Here is a 27,687-nt window from a genome sequence, read left to right on the forward strand (position 1 = left end):
AACTAATGGCCTGTCAGCTGTGTCTCTGCCCCCTTTTCTCATCTGCACTTTGGGGTCCATCAACACTAAGAAAACGGCTAACTGGTGACAATCACCATCGGCAACAGCTTTTCTGATGCCCACTCAAATGGTGTTGAAAACTGTTTCCCAGCTCATGTAGAAGAGACAAACACATTTCTGGCCCGTTACAGATTGATGCAGTCATCCTTTCCAGTAATGGGCTTGAAAATTGATTGGTCCCAATTACATCAGGAGTAAACACATCATTTTCAGCACCAGTTGGAAGTGGTCCAGGGGGACCTGCTGTTGACAACCGCTGTCAGCAGAAAGTTAAGTCAGTGAAAGGTGATTTTTCTAATGCAGATGCTGAACAGAAAGCCAGGAGAAGCTTGAATTTAACATGATCTGCATCAAAACAAACATTGACGTTTTAGTATGTTTTCGATGGTGTTTAAGCACATCAAGTTCAAAATCTGCTGATCTCATTTATCAGAAAGAATGTAAATTTTTTGTGCGTGAATTGTGACTGCACAATATCCTGAACATGAAAAAAAAAGCTTTTCTAAGACAATACAGCCTTCTTCAATACGCAAATTTAAATGTTCAGTGAAACACAATAAATTACAACTACTGACATCATATGGACTGCAAAGAGCATACATAGACATCAAATGTTTGCCCAACTGTCAACTAACAATTCAAAAGCAGCACTGTTCTGTATATAAGTGTAAGAGAAAAGATATCAGGGCTCCAACCTCCAATCTGAAAACTGCCCTTTGAATGTCCACAGATGAGTCTATTGTAGTTGTCCGATTTGTAAAATCAGAACACCACTTCTTTATTTCATACAATATGATGCTATGAGAAGAATCAGTAATTTTAAACAAGTAGGACATATAAATTGCTGTACAAATATGTAACATTGTTTTGCTATTCATTATGCGCAGTGATGGACCACGTCACAGAACAGGCAAAACTGTGATCCACAGCTTTGAGTAACTTCATCAAATGCTACGTGCACTTCTACTGAGGCACAATACAACAAGTTTTCTTTGCTTTAGAAACTTCATTGTCATGTCATTTCACTGTTCTAATAATTACTTCCATCCGTGTGACCCTCAGCTACACATAAGGTGAACCACTATTTTGTGACCTGATGGTTTTCTAAGGGCCACAACCTAGATTTGGTCCTGAGTTTGGAAACTTCCAGATGAGCTAAATGATACCAGCCAGCCACAGGCATGAAGTAGGCCGATGGTCCCTACTTCATTTTTCTCCAAATGGTTTTGTGTGCCAAAGTCACAACATTAACATTCACTTCACAAAAAATGAAACACAATTTGTAGGGAAAAGTACTCTGGCTTGGATAAACATGCTTTTGTTCAAGTATTATGTAGTATTTTAATTATTTTTCAAGTAATATCCCTATCATTAAAAAGTCTCTGCTGTTCCTTTGAGAGCAATTTTCTTCTAAGTATGAAGAAGAGAAGAATGTTTTTCTTATACACGATCACATTTTTCAGGAGATTTTACAGTATTTCGCTATTACACAGCTTCAGCCCACGCTCATAGAGCATGTTAATGATATTCAAAGTGGCGTGAAGGCCTACAGCACATGACAGTTTCAAAATGTCAGCACAAATGTATTGTAAGTTGAATACAGTCTTAATTTTTAAAGGAAATTGCACATTTCAGAGTTGAGTATAAATGTCAGCCTTATTTTAAGGCTGAGTAAATAGTCTTAAACACATCCTAATCCTATTAGATGCAAACCCTGCATGTAAAGGTTGAATTGAGTTGGCAGAGCATTGTAGGTAAACACGCATTCTGCTCCCACAGGTATACTGTACTGAGTGGTGGATAAAAGAGCTTTGTCCTGCTCCCCCTAGTTTCCTTCCTTTTCCCCTGCACTTTCAAAGCTGTGACTCTACACAGCTACATAGCCTGAAATAGTTTGGAAAGACAAACACTCCACATTTGGGATGCCTGCTATTACACACTTTGACTCGAAGATGAAAACTCACATGGCTCTTAATTAAACCTGTACTTACAAAACAAGAAATCCACAGCTATTCACCACAGTGCCCAAACAATTATCTGCAGGAGCTGTGCAACTCCACTGAACAATAATTGGACTTCCATAACTTGCTCCTTTATGTGTGATAAAGACATATCCCCATTGCACTGCAGCTCCCCATGAGCAACCAGAAAGAATCTGTTCTTGAACAGATGAAACTAACTGATTATAGAGTTTTATGTTGAATACTGAGGGTGTGTTTGATTTCTTTGAAGTTTGCTCAGGCTGAAAATAATTTCCTTCGTATTTTTTCATTATTTTTAGCGTGCTGTTAAAAGTTCTCATTTATCAAAACATCCTTCCCTTCTACGTTTGCCATCATTGCCCTTATTTGCTTGCTTTAAGGGTGACAGAAGATGAAACAACTGAATTTCACTTACTCTTACATCTGTACCCTGCTCTCCTTAATTCTGTTAGCAGGTGATCTACAGCTGTAGAAGGGGAATGCTTTTTGCGCTAGCACACTAATCCTCAGGCCATGATAAATTTGATCTAAAAACTCGTCTTATATACCTCCTGGTCCCACCACATTCTCTGAGAGGGATTCCCATCTCTCTTCCCGGCATTATTTCCTTCTCTAGTAGTCCACCATCATTCCTGCTGCTAGGCAAAGCCCTTGCTTATAGGGAGAGAAGTTCATGTTCCCAGCTCCTACGCTCTGTCAATCTGACATCCTGATGCTTCCAACAGCAGAGACAGCCGGAGTTTGACAGGAAGAGGGAATTCTGTAATCAAGGCTGGTTGCAAATTACTGCTGGGAGTTCCAACGCAGGTATTTCCCAGCAGAAGAAAAAGTTATTCTTCAAACATAATGCTTCCCTGAAGTTTTCCAGCAGCCTTTTAATCAGCGGCCAGCTGTCAAGATTCTGCACACACGGACATACATCTAACATTGACATTTAGTTTTCAGCCTACACAACCTAACAGAGTTTGTTACACTGACAGGAGGGAGGATACCGTGAATTTAAGATAATTCAAAATGAACACCCAAGCTTAATTTTCTACACTGATAACAGCAAAAAAATATCCCAATTATCTGAGAAACAAGAGTTACAAAATCACATACCTACCTGACTTAAGCTGGTTACCTAAGAAGAATGGAAATGGATCATAACTTTAAAGGTATTTACATGTCAGCTGTTCTTACTGGTTTTGTGTACCCTTTAAAATGACCCCACTATTTTAGCTAATCTTTTCCTAAAATTTACTTTTCTCATAAGTAAGTTTTTACAAAACCTAAATTTTTCTTCAAAGCTGTGTTTCTATCATTCAAGACACTAATCTTGGTAGCATTTCTCCCCCAGCAGTAGTCCACTGAGCTAGTATAAGGTATCTTAACCATGAAGTAAAATCTGACTTGATACTAAGAAAAAATGTACATACTGTTACTAGGCTTTTACATTGTGAAAACCTAAATAACTTAAAGTTAACAGCTGTAAAAAAAAAAAAAAAAAAGGAAAAAAAAAGCAACCAACTTTTAAAATATTGCTAAATGCTCTAAATTACTTGTAAATTATTTTAAGTAAAACTACACAAATACTTTGGTCAATGGTATAAACTAGTGCCAGGTATTGAACTGAACTCTATGGCCCGGATTCTGTAAGGTAAGTCATAAACTGTTCTTTGAAACTTATTTGATATGTATTCACGAGACAGGATCAAAGTTATTCACATGCATAAAAGCATGCAAGAGCAGGGCAGAAACAGCCCCCTTCTCTCCTCTATACAGAACCCTGAAGAACTGTCCAAGTCTTGACAGACTGAAACCACACTGGTGCTCATGTAAACAAAGAGCTTTATATACCTTTGAAGTACAAATAGGTACACATGCATCAGAGAACCTGTGTTTGTAATTTTAAAGTGATAGCACTTAAAAACACTTACTACTAACAAACAATAACAAGTGCTTTCCACTGCAGTTTAGAATAAAAGTCACATACCATTCATGTCCCAAATTAGTTCAGAGCAAATAATGTAAAAAAAATACCAACTAATCAAATATGAAAATACTCCATGCCCAATTCATTTCAGTTAGCTGTTAGATGCACCTACCCAAAACAAGCAAACTCATTTCAGATGGAGGAGTACTTACATCACTCTGGTATTTACTGACTTCCATGGCATGCTTAATATCTGGAGGCTCCTTCATATGTGCATAATCTGAAGTTCCTTTCTCAGCATCATGTTTTTGTTTATAGAGAACCTGAAAAGAGTAACATTACACTTTTGTGACCTCAGCAGAGTAGGTATAATAATATGAGCTGGGTTAAACCTAGTGTCATAGGGTGCCGGCATTCAAGAAGAAATGTAGTAATTAAGCTCCTTAGTGGAGCCAGAGCCTTGAAATGAGAGCAGCTTCCACCCAAAACAGAGACATATGAGGCACAGTCAGCAGAGAGATTTCTCTGCATATGTTATTCCAACAGAGTTATAAGTAGACAGGGGGAAGAAAAAGAAACATACAGAAACAGAAAATTAACAAGGTAAGAAGACAGCCCAAGGAAAAGCATAAGCAAAAGCTTTTTTTGCTTGAAACACTTGGATCTATCAGCTAATTAACTATTCCAGTTTTCTTTTTTTCCCCTGCTTTCATGGGGAAAAAAAGATTTTGTGCATTCCTCATAAATAAACAGGTATGAAATACTCATAGCCCAAACATCTATTTCTTCCACTGTTAGGAAATTATTAGCACAACACACATTTTTACTAGTCCCCAAGGTTCACAAAGAAAAATAATATTTACATTCAATAGTCATTATGGTAAATGAAAATGGACCTGGATTGTGAGTTTATAAACAAATTTATTTTTATAATAGAAACTGAGCTCAATGTTGGGCATTCATCCAGCTTTCAGTGTACTGTGTTATACTTACATATACAGACATTCACATAGTAGAACTCTTGAAAAGCTGATCTTGCACTTATCCTTGTCAGAAGCTTTTAGGCTTACATTAAGAAAAATCACCAGGTTTTGATGCCTGAAGAGGCAGCAAGCATCAAGAAAATTCATTTTCTAACAGCTCTCAGGAGCAAGCATTAAAATAATCCCCAAGAAAACAGCAAACACTAAACAAGACTGAAAGCTGATCAGGAGGAGAAGGATTTGAAACTTAACCCCTAGACAGCAATAAAAGAACACTGTGAAAGTTTGTAGATGGGAACTCTCAACTATGGTGATCTGGACTTTTTTAGGACAGGATACTAGAACTGTGAGAAAATGTATGTGTTTGTGTTTAGCAAGATTGCATCTGAGTCACAGATCACAGTGTCCGAGGCAATACATTAGTATCTGCCCTGACTCTATCATATTACAAAATGATATATAGGCTGAGAGATTAAGACCAAAAAAATGGGGGTGCGGGGGGGCGGGGTGGGGGATGGGGGGTGTTTCACTGCTACTACATGAATGAAAGTATCAAATTAGGAAACTTAAAATGTGTCATCTCCTTATACAGTGTAAATCCAACATGATCAGGCCTCTGGGGAAACAAAAGCAAATTGAAACAACAAAATGTCTATAACCCTATACTGATTACATCTTGCAACTGGAAAAGCAAATAGTCTTTAACAAGACTGAAGCATCACTAACAAATGATCTCCTGCAAAAGTATGATTATTACATAAACATATGCCACAAAAACTGTTTTGCTACTTCTCCTGCTTCACATTGTCACTTTAAAGATGTTCCCCACTTACCACCATTCTGAAAAGCAGACTCGTACAGTTACTTCCAAAATCTACTGATTTATATGTATTTTATTACATTGCCACTTTGCTGGTTCAACATCTATATTCTTCTCTTGGTGAATGAGCTACATAACCAAGACAGCAAAACACAATAGCACATAAACACCCAGCGCAAGAAAACTAACAGAAATTACAACTGAGTGTCTACTATCTTGGGAAAAGATGACTGTTTCTTTAGCTTAATGTAGGAATATTTGACTTGCTATTTGACAGCTGTGTTCTTCCTATCTTTTCACATTATTGTTATTAATTGACTTAACTAACCCTGAAGCAATCACAAGCTAGGAGAAGTTCAATAGCTGTCTCCTTTAGTTTTGGACAGTTTAGTGCAGAACTGTTCCCAGATCTTTAAATCAGTCCCAAGGAAGCACGGAAAAATGTTTATGAGGATTATTTCATGAATATTCTTAGAACCATTATTTTACATGTTAGCACATGTACATTTATTTCCCATTTCATGTCGATTTTCACATTTTAACTGAACTTAATTTTCTTTATCAAATCTACATATGAAACTACTCTAGAGGGAGATCAAGTATTACAGGTCACTGATGTAACCTCTACTCTGCAGTGGCACCATTTATTAACTTGAGAAATACAAGGCAATTATTTAAGTAGGTATGACTTCAGATTGAACTAATTTGTAAGTACTCATTTTTTATTTTTCTTATCTCTCTTCTACAACAGCATGTCACTGGGAAGCTGCATTGAGGAAGGCTTTGCACTCTTTTAACTTAACTCTGAATGACCCTCTGTTTTGGAATACTTTAAACACTATTAAATATTTATTTTTTTTATTTCCCTTTATAGTCAGTAAGCTGAGCTCTAAACATAAAAACCACCATGTAGGATTTGTAGGAGGAAATGTTAAAGAACACAGAAAATGACATTTTAATCTCTAGATAGAGAATTAGATTATCCAATGTAGTGGTGTAAAACAAGACTAGAGAAGTTCAGGAAACTAATACCTGTTACCACAAAAAAGAGGAAATCTTGAACATGAGATTTGATACCATACAAAATCATTAAGACTTACATAGAACAGTCTGATAATGTGTAATACGATTGTAAATGATGCAGTAAACCACAAAAAAATAGCTTTATCATAGTAAAAAAAAAAATCCATGTGAAATAAAAGGAGGATTCTGCCCATATGTAAGAAAAACTCTGAAACTTTCTCTATGGAGGTTGAAAATACTAATACACACTTGGTTCATTATCTTCAAAAACAAACAGAAAACACTATTGAGCATTGACATATAGTTACTATTTGAGATATTGCCCTGTGCAAAGGAGAAAATTAAACTGCCTTCAGTTTGCTTTAGATTATTCCTTTCAGATAAGAAGAAAAACAGTGCAATCTCTTCTTATGGCAGAAATAATGTGATTAAAAAAAGTGATGAAACACATACTTTTTTCAACATTGTTTCCCCCCAAGCAATTTTAAATACCTTTATCATTATTTGTGACACCTTATTAAAAAAATTTTTCTACGTAATGAAGAATTCATTCTACTGGTCTTCAGACAAGAAAAAGACTTGGCCCAAAGCTAGCAATGATCAGAAATTTCCCTTCAGAAATATTTTCCACAGGAAAATGCAATTTTTCCAGAAAATGTCCGTTTCCTCTCAAGAAAATTAAAATGAGGGCTCCTGCCTAGACTGTTCTCATCAACTTTGTTTTCTTGTTGCAGATTACAGGAAAATTGGTGAGAGCTTTGTAGGCTGGCAAGGAAGATAAAGTTACGCAGTGGGGACAGGGACTTCTGCTCTCTCCAGCTTACCCAAGGGATAGCTATGGCAAAAGAAAGAGGGAGGAAAATCACCCTCAAGAAAGCTATTTAGAAGTCAACAGTCAAATTTTCTGCATAGAGGGAAACCTAAAATTTATAAAAGTCATGCAAGTATGTGGGGCTATGAAATTCTTCTTCATTCTCCTGAAACATTTTTCTTCCCATAAACAGTGTCATGATTTTTTTGTCAAAATCTTGGATGGATTTCCTTCTCTGTGGGTATTTACTTCCATCTTCATGCTAGTTCTAAATAAAACACCAAGAGCAAACATGGGTTTTATGCAAAAGCCTGCAGAGGTGGTCTTGTTTCGGTCTTTCCCATGTATCTTGGAAGAGGGAATTGAGCACGAACCAGTACAGCCAATATGGGGAGCAAGTTTCACAGGAGGAGAACCACAAACGTCTGGGTGTTGTACTCTCCATTATGGCAAGATCCCATCAGTGCTGACATTGTATGGCTGGAACCCTACAGAACAAGGTCTTGGCTCTGCTGAAGTCACTGACAACTGCCGTACCAGTTAAAGCATGCAAAAGTGATAGATGATGCTATGGTAGTCTGCTCTGGAGAGAACAGTGGAGGGCAGCTGTAGCTGGGGAATAATTTCTTGTGAGAAAAAAGAAATGTCCCCTTGTTGCCTCCAAGTTCCTAAATCACGGCTGTGATCTAAAACAGTGTATAAAAATTAATAAAGTGGACTATACCTAGGTAGGTTGAAAATTGAGCTGCTGGGCAGGAGCAGGGCAGCAGCACCATTTTAGGATCAAACACCAAATCACAGGACAGACCATCCGCAGAGGACACACCTGTGTGAGGAGATCACCCAGCAGAGGCATACCAACCTCAGCAGTCCTGTGCCAGCAGGCCATAGCAGGCAGGGTCAGTGGCTCTTTTTCTTCCACACCATGATCCCCTAGTCCTGATTCACCTGCTTGGCAGATGAAGCTATGGACCCTGCCAAGAGCATGGCATCACAGCGAGAGAAAGCACCTGCTTGATGTGGCTACAAAAGCATTCAAGCTCAGCCTCGCACTCAAGAAGCATGAAGAGGGAGTCAAAGGTGTAAATTTGTTCTGATGTGGATGGGGAGGAGGACACGTACTCGTATTCTCCACCTCTCGGGAAAGCAGCACCTATTTAAAATCAGCTTGCTATAACTGAGAGACAGACTGCAGTTCTGTGCCTACAGCAGCCTTTTTGCAGGAGGGCTGGCACAATGGCCAGCTGGTGCTGTTCTCTCTCCTTCCTATGGCATACGCAGTCTCCTCTCGCTGAAGTAATGACCTGTAAATTCTCAATCCCAGCTAGACAGATGCAGCAGAAATCCCCTCTGCCATATCCTGACCTAGCTGAAATCTGAAATCCTTGTATTAGCTACTTAGGTACCACAGTGATAGGCACAACACGGATTAGATTTGAATACTGTAGAGAAGATTTTCCACTAGAAAATCCCATAGGATCTCTCTCAAAGTATCATTAAATTCAGGTCCACTGCAACAGAAACCACAAATTGGAAAAATGTGTCAGCGTATCTTTTAAGTTTTATGGCAGTTTATGATTTATAATGCATCTGTTCCTAATGGAATGGTATGAATTTTACAAGAAAAGTTTCTGCTTAGGTACAACTCATCCTATATGCATATTTGTTTCTCTATGACTGCTGGATGATTGAGGAAAACCTGCAAAAATATCAAATGAAAATGTCAATCTTTTCCTTTAAAAGTTGTTGGGGTTTTTTTGTTGAATCAAATGGTTTCATGTTTAGTCTTAGTTATTTATTTTTTCTGCCGCATCACTGATGTTAATTAACCTCATTTGTGTAAACTAATGTAGAATCTACTCAATTGTGATGAATCCAGCAGTAAATCCGTGGCAAACTAGTTAGTGTTTTATAGTCAAGTTAGTCAGTAGTGTTTTATAAATCAAGCTAATAGTTTAGAAGTGTTATACAAGTTTTAATTCCCAATTTATTTCTACTGTAATTCTTCTAATCACTCACTGTACAATGAAATGTCACATTAAGGTCATTTCAGCTACGGTGCTGCTTTAACTTGAGTATATATATGTTCAATTTCAAACTATGAAAGCCAAAATATACTTCATTTTATAATATTTGCTTAACATAGCCTTGATTAACAAATTGTTTTAAATTAAAACACTTCTTTCCAAGCTGTCCCAAGATTTCAGTGCTTTCTTTTGTTATGAATATTTTCCTTTATTTGAAAAAAAATCATTGCATTAGAAGAATGCATACTGAGATACAATCAATAATATGGATTTAAGAGTGTGTTCACAGAGTGGCTGTATTAAACTATACATAGTTAATAACTTTAAGAGAGGAGAAAGGCAAAACAAGAAAAATGTGGAAATGCTTGGTGGACAGAAAATCAGGACCATCTATCAGCTGTAACTCTCATGAGTAACAATGAAAATCTGTAACTTCATTCATATTACACATACTTAACACTCAATTCCACTGAGATCAATGGAAGTGAAGGGTCACTTGCCTACATTGAGGGCATTATATTTTTAAGACCCTGGAGGCAAATGACCTTGAATTTACTGTTTTACTGGTTGTTTGCATGTTTTACGCTATGCTCAATATACTTGATTTAATATTTTTAATTCTATAAAATTTTTTGTGAGTGGTAGTATGCAGATCAACAGAAATACTTTCACTGCTACCAGTAAGTGCCTTTAAAAAAACATTATTTATTTGTTTTCCTTTCAGCATCAAACATTTCATAAAGTTAATACAACACCCAAATTGAAATGTTTGTTATATAAGATCCATTTATTCTATAAATGGAGTGCAATGTCACTGAATTCAGTAATTCCTTATTGAATTCATGGATTTCTAATTGGTTTCATTGGATTGATGAATGCACTAGTAGTTTTTAAATTTATATTTAATAAAAATAACAAGTAAGATTTTTGAAGTGAGTGGTTGTTGAAGTTAGGAAGGTATCACAATAAACTCTGGATGATGAACTCACCCAAATGAATAAAGCAGGTGATCAAGTATCCGTTCAAATATATCATTCAAATTGGTCATATTCTGTCACACAATTCATTTAAAAATAATTTTTGTGATTCTAAAATTGTACCTTGCTCTGAAGTTGCATTAATTCTTTTGCAAACACACTGTCAATTGTGGCTGGCATCTGCTGATAAAGAGAGTTGGAAAGGTCTTTCTTAGCAGCTCCTTTATACTTCACCTAGAGGGGAGAAAAAGGTGACATATAATGCAAAAATTAAGATACAGTTATCACACTACTTATTTTTTCTATTAAATAAAATACCATAGACCATTAGAACTGGAAAAATCTAATGCTGTCATAAACTTTCAAGCAAAACCAGATCTTTAAATAACTAAAATACTTTAGGCGTGTCTAATTCACCAAGCAATGCACAGCACCTCCTAATTAAATTCAATAATTTGGGGGGGAGTATAAAATAAGGTAAGCAAAGCAGTTATTTTTCTAGCCTTTTTTAAAATCGTTTCTAAAAACTAAAATTATCTTTTTTCTTTCCATTTTCCCAAGTTTTGCACAATGAGTGCCACAAGAGGCCAACAAAAAGTATTTTACTGATTAATAAGTAGTAGCAATTAAATGTAACTGGAAAGGACAGGAAGATTGGGGTTAGCATGTCTGCCATCACTTCTATTTAATCTTCTCATATTACAGATTCATTTTTAAATTGCTTTTTATTTATCCTGTACTTCATCCAGTAGTCAGTACTAGCAATTCCTCACAAAAGGGTTTTATGAGACAGACCAGAATAATAGTTCAAAATCTGGGAGGCTTTTGCTTCAGATCTAAGGTTTTCAAATCCATAAAACAATAATGTCAAGTAATGCTGTGAAAGTAATCATAAATATCAAAGATACCCTAAATTATACTAATGTCATTAATTTACTGTGCAATATATAGCTGTTCATTAAGAGACTAGTTCCCCATATGTATTTATACATTTATACACATACATATATATATATAAATAATTTGCTGTAACATTTCTTGTCATTTCCCAAAAGAGAGGGCTCTCTTTCCTGCAGTAGACAAACTGTTAAGAATTTCAGTGTTCTAGTTTTGCAAAAACAGGTTATGGGACACTAGAGGTCAGTAATTTACAAGACAAACCACCCATCACATCATTGGCTTCAGGTAATGCTGCAATAAGCAACCAGTGTGTTCAACAGTGTGATAACATAGAACATGTTTAAATTTTTGAAATATTTTTATATCTCTAAATCTCTGAGTAATAATTAGCAGCTTTTATTGGGAATCAGACAGATGGATTTGATAAATACTCTCTCTGTATTGTGCTTCTGTACAACAGTCTGTGCCTTAGAAAGTATAATTTCACCACATTTCTGCCCCTTGAGACATGCCACTCTTTCTCAGAAAATTCAATAAAACACAACAAAAATACTAATCGGATGCATTTATATTGAATGTAGCCACACAGCAAACTGGTGAAAACAGAAACAGAATACAGAATGTATATAAATTACATAACTCCAGAAAGGATATTGGAATATACTTAATCAAAAAGGCAGCACAAAAAATGAGGTACCAAAAATTTTAAGTGTTCCAAGGGTCACAGTGACAGGCAAATCACTCAGAAACAGCAGTTCCTTAACAAAGCAACTCTGTCTGGTAAACTCCCACCGCTGTTCTCAGCTGTGGAAAACAATGAGAGATGCAATCCTATGACACGTTGTACCTGGGACATGGAGAGCTGGCAGTAAACTCTGGCATTTTAGAAGCCGCCATTTTTTATCTGCCACTACAGTTGTGTGTGTGTTTGTGTGTACATGAAGAGCTAAAAACTCTGACATGGGTATGCATGTACACGCATGCAAGTGCTCAGGCAACCTGCCGATGCCATTAACCTGATGTTCCCCCAATCCCTTGCTGAAGGAGGACAGGGGTGGTAACATGGGTTTAACAATTTCCTTGTCTCCTTGTGTTTGTTACCAGGCTGTGAATTCTCCACAGCAGGTAAAGTATGCACAGGTACAATCTGCAAAACTCATTACTGCAGAGTAAGTAACAAGAAATCCTTTTCCTATTCCTTAGTTTATCTATCCACAGAATGGGATAGCTAGGAGCGCCTCAGAACTATTAGTAAAGTATCTTGGACTCCCAAAATAAAAGTGTTGCATAATTCCAAATTATTATTACTCACGTATATAGTATACACTAATTTAAGTTACTTCAGTTTTAAAGAGTTGTTATTTGAAATAAGCCATCCTTCCCCTCCTAAAAACCATCACATTCAATTGAGAGAGTTTTTAGGAAGGATAAGCAGCAAACAGAAGTCTTCAATCTTTTAGGTCTTACCTCAGAAATAAAAGCACCGAGACTTTTCACATGTTTTAGCTGTGGGGTGTCCGGTACAAATATGCACTTGCCTTTAGATTTTTTAAACTCTTCTTTATAGTGTATCTACAAAGAGAAGAAAAAAGAAGTTTAATTGCTCTTTAAAAAAAACCAGAAAAATAAACAACAGCTATTATTATTATTATCATCAGTATTATTAATGTGGTTGTTGTTATTATTATTATTTTGTTTATGGATACTATGCTGGGTGGCTTGCAAATACCTCAGGCTGGCTCGAATTAAGCCAAAGGGAAACACCCAGTTCTCAGACACAGTACCAGGGCTATATAAAAGTCACAGAATTCTTTAAAGATGAAAAAGATACGATTTTTCTCTACATCTACAGCACATTTTCAGCACTGTTGTAGATGTGCTAGTATCTCTAAAGAAAGGAGAATCTAATAATTTATCTCCTTGATCCTTGATCTCAAAGATAAAATTGTTAAACTTCTAACACAGACCTAGCAAGCACAGAATCTGTGTAACATAATCAAATGCCCCGTATGAATCCAAGAGTTACATGAATAAATTCAAAAGGCTACTGCCAAATCATTGCCTACAAAGCAACCCAACAGCCATGACATTCAAGTAGTAACAGGATTTCTTTAAGACCAAACAAATTTTAAATTCAGCCTTTTTAAAAACCATGTATGCACAAAGGAAACCATTTTTTAAGCAGATCACCATGACATATTTTGCCAAAAAACCCAAAACACTACTCTTTTTTTGTTTAAAAAAAAACCAAAACCAACCATTTTCTTACCATGGGGCAAATGATACAGGCAGGTATAATAATCACATGACTGTTGATGAAGTCAGTGTTTGTATTAGTGAGACCACAAGAAGGATAAAATCTATGGACATGGTGAATGTGTAGGGACCTTTATCATGTAAGAACTGTGTGAAGAAAGATGGTGAATTACGATGAGATGAATTAAATAAGTTTTAAAGATAGACACTTTACATGGATAGCCTTCAATGTTTTTAGTGACATTTATTTCTTTGTACATAGAACAGTTAAGTTCAATGCAAATTGTATTATTTAGTATTAAGCTTTCATGGTTATTATCTGCCTCCATTTCTTCAACCTCATTTTCACAATCTGCACAACAGCAGCTTGCATTTATGTACTCTAGACTTGCTGACAAGCACTGACAGAAGCAATATGATCTGCATCTGAGCATTACAGAAATATGCAGTCTTAATTTCCTCTTTCTCTGAATCCTTAATGGATATCACAAGTTGTAGTCTACACTCCTCTACAGGGACTTGGAAAATTCATGAGTAGGATGGCAGCTTACACAAAAGCTGCTCCTGTACTTTCTGATGCAAACTTTTTGTCCACCACAAAATGGATTAGATAATGCCAAATTCATCTCAAACTGATGACTATGTAATCCTCACACAGGAAATAATTTTGGTTACTACTGAGCTCACCCACATTTGGACTACTGAAGGGATCTACATCTCATTACCAAACATATCGTCTGCCTCTGTATATCAGTGTATTCTAAATACAAATGTTTGGTGAACAACGGGTGTAAAATTACTGTATCATAATTTTACTCAGGAACCCACAAATTCATGTAACCTATGTGTGTCACTGGACTCCTAGGTAATCGTAGAGAACACGCAAAAAGGGCAGTTTTGTGGCAAACATGCGCAGGCACTCACTTTTCAACTTGCACGCATTCATGCATGTACTTGCAAGTGTGTGTATGCATGTGCACATGAACATACCTAGCCTTAAAAAAAAAAAAAAAAAAAAAAAAGGCTTTGTAGGATTATGTTTGTTCACAGTGATATGGCTGAAAAGGGACTTGTGAAGTCTACAGAGCTGACTGTCTACTGGTTAGGTTTGATGGCATTCCCAGTGGAAACTCCAGCAAAGCTGAGACTTTGGTAGAGGAGATGGAGAGTCTTGCCACTCACAACTTCGATAAATCACCCACAGATACCTGAGACCTGACTGTAATTACATCCATTTTAATTACAGAGCAATAATCACATTCAAAAATTAAACATGAAAGCTTTCTAAGGTATCTCTTAATTGAGAGTGAGTGTGTGTGTGTCTGTCTGTGTGTAAGTCATGCTTTCAAAATAACTGAAAGCAGTAAAGGACTAATGCCACCTCCTTACTCCTATATTATTCACATTTATTATAGTAACCCATAGAGGCCACAAAACGCCTGTAGGTTCAAGTGAGCAATTTAGAGAGGACATGCAACAAAATGTGCAGTCAGACTGATCCAACACACTTCAGCCTGCTACAGAAGTGTTTGGATCGCATGGAATCAGAAAGCTGGAAGGTGAGATGGGACAAGTATCATGAACTCATGACATCTGCACTTAAAAAGTGTATCTGTTACAAATGATGTAAGCAAAAGGCTTAAGAGGTTGACTAAGACTGAACTTAACCAACGCCTAGAAGGAATAGGCAGAGCAGCTAACACTGTTCTCCAAAGTCTGGGGTTAGAAATTCAGATGTCTAAAATACTGAACAGGAAATTTTGCCTGCAAGTGACTTACCCCTCACCACAAAATACACTGTTTAGGTTGAATAGAACTGGTAAGCCTGGAGAAAAAAAAACAAATAATAGGAAAAATTTGCAAATGATGGCCTGGAGCCACCACTGCTCTTTTGATATACTTTTGAAGTCCAATAGCTCACTGAAGGCCGAATTTTTAATAGCTCTCTCCTGATCCCTTTCTTCTCCCCGACTCATCATAAAACAACTCTGACCAGCAACACAGCTATCCAGTTAAATTGGATTAAAATTCCTAGACAACCACCAAAACAATAAGCGTAAAATTGCATTTTTTTCTGAATGGATGTTATTTGGCAAGATCAACTTTATAAAACTACAGCATCCAACCTTCAGGCTGAAGCTTCCTGGCTCGCCAAGGAAATTCATCTTGCCCATGGCCTGTTCTATCAGCCTCTTCCACAGGAGAGACACAGGAGGAGACTGTGGGCTAAAGGAAAGGCTCCAATGGTAACAGTTTAGTCCAAGCAGCCACCTTTCCTTTGTATTCAGGGGTACATATTAATCTAACTTTGATATGAATATACTCAAAAAATTGTTCTTAGTATCTTAACATCAATGATGTAACCATGTTGACAGTCATCATGTCAAGATCCATTATACAACTGTCATCTCTTGAAGACCCATTTAAGCTTAGAAAAGCCACAAAAAGGTCTGAACCTTCTTATCTAGCCCTTATGCTAGACCAAAAGGGAACTTTTTTCCACTAAGGATTCCCTTTCCGATCCCACATTTCTTAATTTACAGTCTCGTAAGACTAAGAGTTGTGTTAGGCCACAGACCAAGTAATACCAAATCCCCTCTCTGTGGCCACAGAAACCTAGAGAAAAGCACAAGAACAGCAAGCACACAGAATTGTCGCCTCACAGTATTTTACTAGACTCCAAGAATTTGGACCTCAAAGTCCTCCTGAGTTAGAGGATGTGACTAGTAACGGTGCATTCATAGAAACAGCTCCATCCTAAATTAGGCGGTCACAACCGTATCAGTATGAGTAAAAAGGCACTCCGTTTCTGCTCTGGCCCTTCCTTTATAACAGGGACATGCTAAAAAAAAAGTTGGGCTCTGTATAAGGACAGCTACCCAGAAACTAGCACTACTTTTTCCCATAGCAGAAAAGAAGCACTGGTATCGTAAAACAAATTCAGCAGAATCTTCAGAAGGCAGTGTCTGCCTCTCTACCAAAAAGGATTATGACAGTTTGGTCAATGACCATTTTATTTGTATAGTAATCTTCCTCTCTGCTTATAACAGTATTCACAACATCACACCACACAACCAAAACAAAGAGATGAGAATATACCAAAACATAAGTAATCCAAGCAAATGGACAAGCTCAATTTCAATATGGAAGAGAAAAGGCCTGAAAAGGATGCTAATTCATACAAATCAAACACACGTGACATTTTGAAAACATCTGTGGAATAAAATTGCATAATGGAGGGAGATTAAATGAAATGGCTTTAGGGAGAAACAATCCAGGGGGTATCACAGCCACAGAACAAACATCTGCCAACCTCAAATGAAAATGGGGATTTCCTCAGGAACCGGAGCATGTGAACACTTCACAACTTCCCCTACATACAGTTCAAGGCTGAAAATTACACCTGTGTGAAGGGCTGCCACTGTAACACTTTTTAAAACCCATATTGCCAAATTAAAGCCAGCTTGCAAAGAATGCAGGGCAAGCGTAATGCAACCCCAGCATCTCAGTCATGAGCGCTCCTGGCACAGCGTTCTGATGGAGGAGCTGTGCTGACAGCTCCACCAACAGAAAAGGGCAATCACCCAGTCTCGCGGTCAGCAAGGACACTGGCTGCTGTCCCAAGGTCATCTTATGACCAAACTGTAAGCCCCATAAAATTGTACGCATTGTACACATAAAATGTACAGATGTACACCAACAATAAGATTCATGCTAAAAAGGATGAAGAATATATAAAAAGTTCTGAATGTTATCGAGTCAAAAATTAAAGGCAAGAATGCAAACTCCTTGCAGTTTACTGGCCTCCACAATGAAGTGTGCATGGTGAGGAACTTAGCCCCACAGCACAAAGGACTTCACTGGTCATAATAAATTCCAGTTATAGCAAGAAATTCTGGGAAACCAAATTCACCCCCCATACATACATATCCCATTCAAGCCAATGAAGAAACACCTACTGATTTCAGGAGAGGCAGAATAAGGGCCAAAAATTGGATGCCATTTATAAACACAGTCCCTTCTTTGAAATTAAATGGTCTGGACCATTACATATTACTACTGCCATGAAAGCATTAATGACACTTTGCCATTACGCTTTACATATCTCAAGGAAAACCTAACAGACTAAATGGATCACAAGTTTTCAGCAAAAGCCCACATCCCTGAACCATTACAGGCTTCAGAAAGACGGCTTAACTTACTCACCTTAGCTCCCAAGCCCCTGCAGAAAATCAAGAGAAAATACAGCCACTCCATTTATCAGTTAATTAACAGCCACAGCCAACATTACTTCTAATGGGTACACAGCACAATAAACATTTCTTTTCAATTAAAGAAAGTATCTCTTCAGCATTTTTTAAGGAGTTTTTGCCTTTAAGAGCAGCAATCATGTTTAGAAACCAGTTGCATGGAAGCAATAAATGTATTTTGGGACAGATAAGTGCTCCAGGTCCATTTTCATTTTGCCCTTTACATGAGTTGACAAGCATTTATTGTACCATATGCCATTCTTTTCCCAAAGAAAGCATGTAGACAACCATCAGTAAAAATATTAATAATCTCTACTTCCTAAAGTAGCTTGAGATTATAAGGGAGCCATCTTGCAGCTTCTCTTAAAAAATCTACCCAATTTTGAGTATTCTTTCTGTGAAAATTAAAGTATTACCAGACGGTGTCTGGACAAAGAGTAAACTTTGACCATGTCAAGTCATACTTTCACGCCAGCACTGTAACAGCTACACATCCCAGATACTGTTTTTCTAAGTTACCTATTCTTTTCTGATACATAACCCCTAATAATTACGACCTAAAGTTTAGATGCTGTATGTTCTGTTCTCTTAAAACTAAGATACTCATTCGCCTTGAACAACATCCTAAATCTAAATATCAGATTAAAACACAACCATAAGCCAGACATCATTTTTTGGTTTTCTTGTTAAAGCAAGTCACTCTCTCCTCAGTGATTGTCTCCTCTGCTGCCAGCCACCATCCTTGCAGGAGAAATACCATTCTTTACTCCCGTTCACATGAAGGGTCAAAGTTACTCTTCAGACACACTTTCCAAGAGGGCCACAGAAATAAAATTCCCACCAAGGTACATCTGATGCTGTTAAACTGAAGCAATTGTATCTAGTCCAATTTAAAATGACTTGGATCTGAGCTACGATGTTTATACAATGTCTATATCTGATCAACAGTTAAAAATTTATAGTAAGCAAGTCAAGAATTTTCTAGCTAAATAATTTTTAAAGACATTCAAGCATTTCAGTGATTCGTCCTGTAAGTGTAAGTCAACAATAATATGCTATGCAGTTTTGAGTACCTATCAGCACAGACCAACAGATAACACCCAATTAATCTGTTTTATTTTTATCCTCCCTCCTTAAGGCTATGCATACTGGCACCCAGTTCTGCTCTAATCAATCAAACTTCATAGGATTAGGCTATAACTAGAAAAAAATACTGCATATTCCTCATGAAGTCAGCCAAGATGTTCTCATGGGAGACACCTTCTGCATGAGACCCAGTTTTGGAACATTCCCCTTCCTAGGACCTATGCTTCCATACTGTCCAAGAGCTCTGAAAAGCTCATCTTTCTGCAGCTGGTAATTTAAGGGACCAGAGCAGGCTGTGCTTTTCTATTATTTTTGTGCTTTTATATTTGAGTCTTGAATGGGCACATGATGCACTGTACATATCTGGAAAAAATAGGTATCGTGAATATAAACCCACTTGAAAAGAGAAATGCAAATGTAACATTCACTATCATAACACAACAGTTATGTGAAGTAACAAACAAAAAAAAAAAAAAAAAAAAGAGTCACTATCACTTACATCACTTATTATTTCACTGCATTTTCGGGCCAGTTCCATATTTCTGTCCTCAATAACAGGCTTGAGGAAGACCTGTAAAAGTAAGGTAATAATTCCAGGTTTACTGTCCTAAAAGGGTAACAATAGAAGGAAATAAGTACTTTTCAAAGCTATTGGGGTTTAACTCACCTTTTCTTCTTCTTCCCCATCCTCATTTTCATCCTCCCTGAGATCCTGAATGACAGATACTCTCATTTCAATACTTTGCAGAAAACACAATGAAAACCCTAAAAAGGTTCAGCACTGCAGGAAACAGCTCACACCCTACAGCATGCCTGGAATCAATGCTTCATTTGTGCCCTCCACTGCACTTAACTCTACCAAGGCTCCTTCCTTATTTAGGCAGCCCTTGACAGTCTTTATCTGAACAATTCAGTGTGAGTGAACTGAAAGGCATTGCAGATGGCCTGCCTAGCTATCAGTTGCAGCAGAGCTAATGCCTTCTTACAGATAAAATATAATTAAATGACCTACCCCAGTCAACTATTTTTAAAATGACCATGAACACACTTAATTAAAATACTGTGATGCAGTTAATTCATAACATAAGTAATTTAGTAGAATTAACTGGCTTAAGAGGGGAATACTGACTCTACACTTATGGAAAAACTGCACAATTCAAAGATTCAAGACACCAATGACTCCAAAACCAGTTATCACAAAATTTTTATTTTGTTGGTCCAATAACACAGCTTTTTGATTTAAAAAAGTATGCTATTCTTGTTTCCCAGCAATGTAACTGCTAGCATATTTTTCAGGTAATACCCCTTTTTCACAAAGCTCATACAATTCCTTAAATGCTTTCTGCATCATGTCAGATGCAGGTTAAACCTGTGCATACAACAGAAAAACACGTCTGTATACTTACAAGTATACATGGCTATGTATTTGCATAAATATGAATGTTCCTTCACTGTTAAAAATTGTCATGGTTTGTAATCTCAAAACCAACCTTTTTCAATATGAAGTCACTGACTCCAGCTGCAATGAAACTGAAAGATATCCTTATGTTGATGGATATAGTGTCACAGTGTTTGCTTCTGTAAAACAAGCAAGGAAGTATTACAGGACCAGTTAAGAGTAATCAGCATTTTAACATTATTTTTCTTTCCAAACTGTAGCTTGTATACTTCTCATTTTATAGAGGCCACAATTTTGAACTTCATCTAGTAAAGTGATTCACCACTACACGGCTTTGCAATCAGGCAAAGATACAAAGAATGTGCGCTCTCAAAAAACTCTCTGAAGAATTTTAAGTACTTGTGCCTAAACACAATGGCCTCGGAGCTTATTTAAAAACAAACGTTTCTTTACAAAAAGAAACATTTCAAAGAAGAGGAAAAATACAGCATCTGACTTAGTTAAGGTCTGAATTAAAAAAAAAAAATATTGAGAACAAAGGCACAAACTCCTTTTAGTCTGCAATTATCACGAGACAGAACTCTTTATACATTAATAGTACAGAAAGCGTCAAGGTTTTCCATTCTTCTATTTCAAATATAAGCTCCTAAAGTTCAGTTTTGGATTGGCACTGCTGAAGTTCAGGTTGAAACCTAGAAGTCTTGTTTGTACAGGTGAGAATTACCTGTAATTTATGCTCACTACTTTCGGAGCTCAGGATGTTTGCTCCTGGTATAAACAAATGGTTTAGCTTCTAAAATGAGTATTCACAGTAATGGGTCATTTTTTGAAGATTATGGCCACAGCAAATATATCCCTAAACAACAGACTCATGCATGATTTCAAGGACCACATGTTAAGGAGACAGGAGTAGCTACAGAAGTATCTGATAGAAATGCAGCACCAGGGCTGCATTTGGGGATTTTTTTGATAATACTGCAAGTGCTATATTCTTCAAGAACAGTTAATTTCCTTTTCCTTCATATGTTTAATAAATTTTTTAAGCGGAGACATTGAAAAATATTTCAGAGTAGAAAAGAGCTATTAGTAGCTGCAAAGCTTGCTAAATATGGGGGAAATCTGCTGCAATTTTTTGCACTGGAAAGCAAATATGGTCAAAATGACATAGTTAAAACTGTTTGGGTTTGGGGGGGAAAAGGAGGTGTTCAGCTTTTTAACAGCTTACATTATAACTGGTAGTTTTTCAGCAGCTGAACATACCAAAATTTATATATATGTTGTGGTTTTCCTGCAATGGTTTCTGCATAATAAAGATTTGCTTTCTCTGTAGCTTGATCACTTTCAATCAGACCTGAAGTGGTCAGGCCATTGGACTAGATGGTCAGCGTAGGTCCCCTGCAACTCAAATATGCTATTCTATGATCTTTAACTGCTTTGATACAATTCATTTTTTCCCATTTTTGCATGACCTGGGTCAGGCACAAATTTGCTATGTCCCATGTAACTTCTATAATGCAAGGATTGCAAGACAGCTGTTATAACTCATCATATTAAAGAAAAATATAATACTAAGTGCAAAGGGAGTAAGGAAAAAAATACCACAGCATATAACTAACCATATATAAGTTATTCAAAATGGCACTCTTTTCATAACATGCAGAGATGCAGAGAGAGACTACATGACACTGAAAGCTGCCTTCCTTTTTTTCACCCTCCTTAGAACACTGAATACTGTCAGAAAATATTCACTGTGCAATAAAGCAAGCCTGAAAATTAAATATATCCAGATACAATTCAGAGAATACCTTGTTATGTCCATTTAAGAGGTGCACAGTTTAGAAGTGCATTAGGATTCTATTAGCAGCCTGCAGGTCAAGAGCAAGCTTAGGTTACTTCCATAAGAGGCAATAAATAATCTAGGATCAGCAGGCACGTTTGGCATTGCAAATTGTGTATGTTTACAAATATTTTTAAAACTACCCTAAAAATACTAAATCTAATCTGAATAAAAACCTAGCTAAAACGCTGAGCTTTACATTCCCAAAACAGTTAAGCATGTTGTATTAAAGATTACATTTTACCTGCAAAACCTGCATTTTTACCAAAACCTCCAAACTGATACTTCTGAACCATTTTCCACTGTATATAATGAAATAATCTGTAGTCACTTGTTCTAGCATGAAACGGCACAGATTACTCAAAATCCAATTTTACAGATTTTTAAGAAAACACTGTAATGGACTGCTAAGCTATGTTTACACGGTATTTGTATGCATACAGGGCATGGCAAAATTGGGATGTATTATTGCATTATAGATATCTTAATATGCACACAAGGGGGAGAAATGGGTTCTTCAGGGAAGTATCTAGTATGAACTCATTCAAATTTTTTAAGTGAATGCTGCATAGCTCCACATTTCCGCTTCCAACAACCCTGCATGGATGTTTCACATCTCAGTTCAAATCTAGCCTTAAGAATGAGGCTCTGTTCTTGAAGAAGCTACAGCAAAATCAAAATCACTGTATGTGGTCTAGATTGTTCACAGAAGCACAGTATTTGCAGTACACAATTTTCACTGTATATGAACTTTTGATAGAGAAGACAAGACTTCTAGAAGAAAACTATATGATTTCTCCTACGAAAGGAGTCAGATGAGTCTTCCCACACCTGCAGCCATCATTCAGTTGTGTCAATGTACTATTTTTTGACACAGAACATTACTCAAGTATTTGGTCTAAATGCGTATCTGCTGAGGAGGCAGAAGGGGACGAAACATGGGGTATAAAGGAGCTCAAGTCCCCATGAGTATGAGTTGGCCCAGCATGCAGCTGGTTCCGGCACACAGTTGTGCAGCTTGCCTGTCTTGATTGAACACAGCTGCATCCACATCTGGCCAAATCCCCACCATCTCCTTGTCCCTTTATCAATCTTTTCAGAAATACAATTGGGAGATGTTAGCCCAGAAAGTTAAAAGGCTTCATCCCATTTTGGCCCTGATATACATAACAGCTTAGCAGTGGCGCCCAGTCCTGTTACTGAACAAACAATACCACTGGACTTTTTTAGCATAATCCCCAAAAGCTTTCTGAGATCTACAATATCCCCATGTACTGTTGAGCTGAAAGAACTTAGAACAGCAGAAACTGTGCTTGTCCAAGGAAAAAGTACCAGAAATGTCAAAATCTCAAATGTATTTAATGCAGATGTCCTCTGAGGTACTTGGAACATAGGCTGCAAGTTAAGGACCATGGTATTTCAGTGGGAAAGTCTGCATAGCATTATAGTGAGAGGCATACACATATTACAAATATACTCCTTTCAATTCTGCACTGAAAACCTAGTAAGAACAGAGGCAGAGTTTTAATGCCTTAACTACCCTGCTTCCAGTGAGTTAAAAATCAACCCACAATCATCCCTGTAACAAAAATGTTATTTTCTATTCTCACTGGACAGACACATGCATCACTGAAATAAGTACAATTACAAGATGTCACAGCTGGTAGTCTCTTTTCCAGAAGCACACAAGGCATTTGTAAGTGCTGAGATTCAATTACTTCTAATTTCTAGAAATATTCATCTATCAGACTGGATGTTATTAGCAGCCCTGCATAAGGAAGTTCATAGTTAGGCTATCAGCACCACAATCACAAACAAAAAGAAAGCGAAGGATCCCAGCCTGCCAATTTTGACCTCTCCTGAACATGAAACTCCAATCAGCATTAAGAAAAGAAATACAAGAGATGGCTCCCTTTAGAGAAAAAGCTTACCCATAAGCTTGTTATCTGTCAGGTCGTTAACACTGCATTTATCAAAAGCACTTCAGAACCTGCAGATATCTCATGGTTCTAAGCTAAGATCTTCATTCAATTGAACTTACTTTATTTAAGGTTTCGGTACAGCAGAGAGCGGCAATGGTATTTTTAAAGACTAATACAAACGAGATGTTAGGATACTGACTTGTGAATCCCAGAAAATGTAATGAATTACCAATGCCTAATAAATACATATATAGAGACTTTTTTTTGCAAACACATAGTCATGGGAGACCTTGCCTAATTCAACTGGATCTTGATGACAGAACATTTAAGATGCCTGTATGGTACAACCAGTTTCACAAAACAATATCCAAAGTAATCTAGCTACCTGAAGCAGTGTAGCTATGTTAGCATGACAATGCCTGAGTTAATACACCTTCCCACACAGCTAATTATCCTGAGAAATGAACCCATTCAGAAGGCAGCAGTATTTATCATGGCACAAGATTGTGCCACGCCGATGTAACCTTAGCTGTGATCAGCAACAATACATTGAAATAAACTAGCATAAAGCTTTTCCAGATAATAATGAATTCTAAAAAAAACCCCAAAACCTCAGCTTCACTTTTCTGACAATATTCGTAATTGCCTACTACATTTGCACAATAGTTTTGAACCCTCAAAAATGGTATTTCCTAAATGGGATATACAGTTTCACCTGGTGTTTTTTCCCAATTTTTCATTTGTCAAGAAATTAAATCCTCAACAATGGAGGAATTTGGTGTTTCCACCCCCTAGTATTTTCAGCTTAACCAGAAGCCGGAAAAATCTATCACTCCTGCAGCTCTCTTCACAAGTTGATGCATCAGGAGCTGAGATGCTACATTTGACTGCATCGTAACTGTTTAACCCACTCTACCTGACATAGCTGCGGCATCTCCGTTTCTTGACAATTGCATAAAGCCCCTTTCCCCTCACTCAACTGTCCAGCTAGGGATGGGAATCCACCAGAGCTAACAGCTCTGCGGCACAGCAGCTGAGGCTCTTCAGCACTCCCCACCTCTTACTAGTGCCATTACGACAATGAATAGTCAAAATATTTATTCCTTTACCTACAAAACAGGGGCCGTGATGCTACACTCGTTGAGAGACCTGCAGGCCAGTCCCCCGCAGCCAGTGGAGAGCAGCACGCAGCCAAGCCACCCCTCTGCCCTGCAGCTTGTGGCTCTGGTTTCACAAGGCTGTTCTAGGTAAGATGGCCAGAAAGTGAAATTATCGGCTGACTGGGTTACTGTGTGGGGTATCCATAAAAGCAAAACCACATTCAGCAGCAGAAGGATTCATCAGGGAAAATATGGCTTTTCTCTTCAGACTCCTCAAATGCAGAAAACTCTAGATAATAGATCAGTTTTCCATTTACAGAATTTTCATTTTATACAAAACTAAAGCCTGTGGAAGAAGGAGCCAGGACTCTGTAATAAGAACTTGGAAATTTTTTTGCCTTGCTATAAATCACAGCCAAAGTTATCAATGACTGTAAATAAAGCCAGTAATAAACAATAAATCCTAAAAAAACTAAAGATACTATCTCCCTCTTTTCAGTGACTTTATATTCATATACAGCTTACTGTAATCTGAAATAATTGAAAGATATATTTATCTTTATATACAGACCCTTGCACTCATTTTCTTAGCCATATAGACTGGGCATGTTTACTCGCTAGGAATCTTTGTTGTGGCATTACTTCGAATTCAATTGCCTGAACAGACAGAATCTCCTGGAGCAGGAAGGGAAAATTGGGCCTTGCCCACAAACTTAATTTCCTTTGTAATTACATCCACCAGACTATAACCCTCCCTTACTTAATGAGGGCATTTTTCTAGAAACTAAACCCACAGTGGTTTGGTTTACTTGTGCTTAATTGAGTTTCTTCTTCATATTTCTGCACTTCTTGTGTTTTGATAGACCTGATACTGTAACTTCAGTCATAATCTCTCTGGAGGGAACAACACCGTAACACACACCTTTAAAAAAACCTTTATAACTTTAGTGTTCTAGAACATTTCATGTTACTGATTCTCAAGCAAGTTAAATTTGCATTAAATTGTTACAGACAGCTAACACTAAAACAATAACTTCTTCATTGACAGTTATTTAAAATCATAGCTTTTAAATTTCAGAATACTCTTCAGAAAATTCCAATAACTTCAGAAAAGTTATTCAAGTAACTTTTTGATCAAGACAAATAATTTCAAGTCATAAATAATTGCTGGAGAAGGTGTATTTTGAAATATCTTCAGACACAAAAAAAATAAACCCCTAATTATGTAAAATATACAATAAACTTATTGTGCTTAAAATTACTGATTCTTAAATAGCTCTCATTTGGGGGAAAAAAAATACTAGTTCACCTGTTTTTTCTACTTTGTTAATTATTCCCATTATAAGATCTAAACAAGAAAACAAGCTACACATACTTTGTATCCAGGAGGGTTTAAATCTGGATTGTCATAGTCAAGATTCTCTCTTAGCCTACCGTTCTATGCACGACAGGTTAAGACAACAATATGCAAGAGCTGTACTATGAATTCAGCAGTGTATTAGAAGACAAAGCACTTAACATATAAAATGCACATTCATATATCCATAATTTTCAAGATTGAGAGTTTATAATGACTGATGGATAGCTCACTCTTTCTGAAAAGCTGCTGTGTCAAAATAGTCTACTTGAATAGAGTAAATATTATTTTTGAAGTGCTTATAATAGGCTACAATGGATTTGGAAATACAACTGTTAATAACTCTGTATTGAAAAGAACCTTCTAACAAAGAACCCTACACTGAGGGTTCTCTGGACAACCTAATCCTGTAATTGAGTTCGTGGTTGCAATTCAGGAGAGCAACTTACAAGTTCTTAAGCATTAACTACAGTGTTGAAGAATATACACAAAGAATACAACAGCTACCAATAGTAAGTCACAGGAATGTCAGATCCTTACGTACACTCTGTTTAACAATGATATATACAAGTTTCCATGACAACACTGACAAGATGATAAAAACATCTTCCTCCATCATCCACAGAAAAATACATTTCTGCTTATATCATTGATGAAGTGGCAAGCACCTAATTTAGAAATGTCAACTTGCATTTAGTAACATGTTTTTATATTCAGAGAAACGCACATCATATTTTTAAAAGATTTAACTGAGTATCTGAAGCAGATTTAAATGGTTCGTTATGTCATTTTTTTTAGTCTTTTAAATAAAGCTACATAAATCTTTACCTTTTGCTTTAGTCATGGTCCATATTCTAGCTGCAAAATTTCAGCTTAAATTTTTTTTACCCCCATAGAAATCTCTTTTGCATGGATCAAATAAAAGCTGATCTAGCATCTCCCAAAGAAACAGTGCAGGTTTTAGCAGGAGTATCTTATTTTT

At 36.9% G+C, this 27,687-nt stretch overlaps 1 protein-coding gene across 6 annotated transcripts in view; it reads right to left on the reverse strand.

Annotated features, from left to right (window-relative positions):
* NEBL (nebulette) overlaps positions 1-27,687 on the reverse strand; it is a 269,278-nt gene that overhangs the window by 76,339 nt on the left and 165,252 nt on the right. For 3 of the 6 annotated variants that reach the window (XM_040591574.1, XM_040591579.1, XM_040591577.1), the window contains exons 1-5: positions 19,758-19,823; positions 19,590-19,661; positions 12,966-13,070; positions 10,722-10,832; positions 4,170-4,280 (exon numbers count right to left, since the gene is read on the reverse strand). The exons of 2 other annotated variants lie outside the window; for them this stretch is intronic. In XM_040591574.1, coding sequence (XP_040447508.1) covers positions 4,170-4,280; positions 10,722-10,832; positions 12,966-13,070; positions 19,590-19,661; positions 19,758-19,823 — 465 coding nt within the window. Of the gene's footprint in view, positions 1-4,169; positions 4,281-10,721; positions 10,833-12,965; positions 13,071-19,589; positions 19,662-19,757; positions 19,824-20,580; positions 20,669-27,687 lie in introns of those variants that run through there. One more of the 6 variants, XM_040591575.1, reaches the window with a different exon arrangement.

This window comes from Falco naumanni, chromosome 4, assembly GCF_017639655.2.
Source record: "Falco naumanni isolate bFalNau1 chromosome 4, bFalNau1.pat, whole genome shotgun sequence".
Taxonomy (NCBI): domain Eukaryota; kingdom Metazoa; phylum Chordata; class Aves; order Falconiformes; family Falconidae; genus Falco; species Falco naumanni.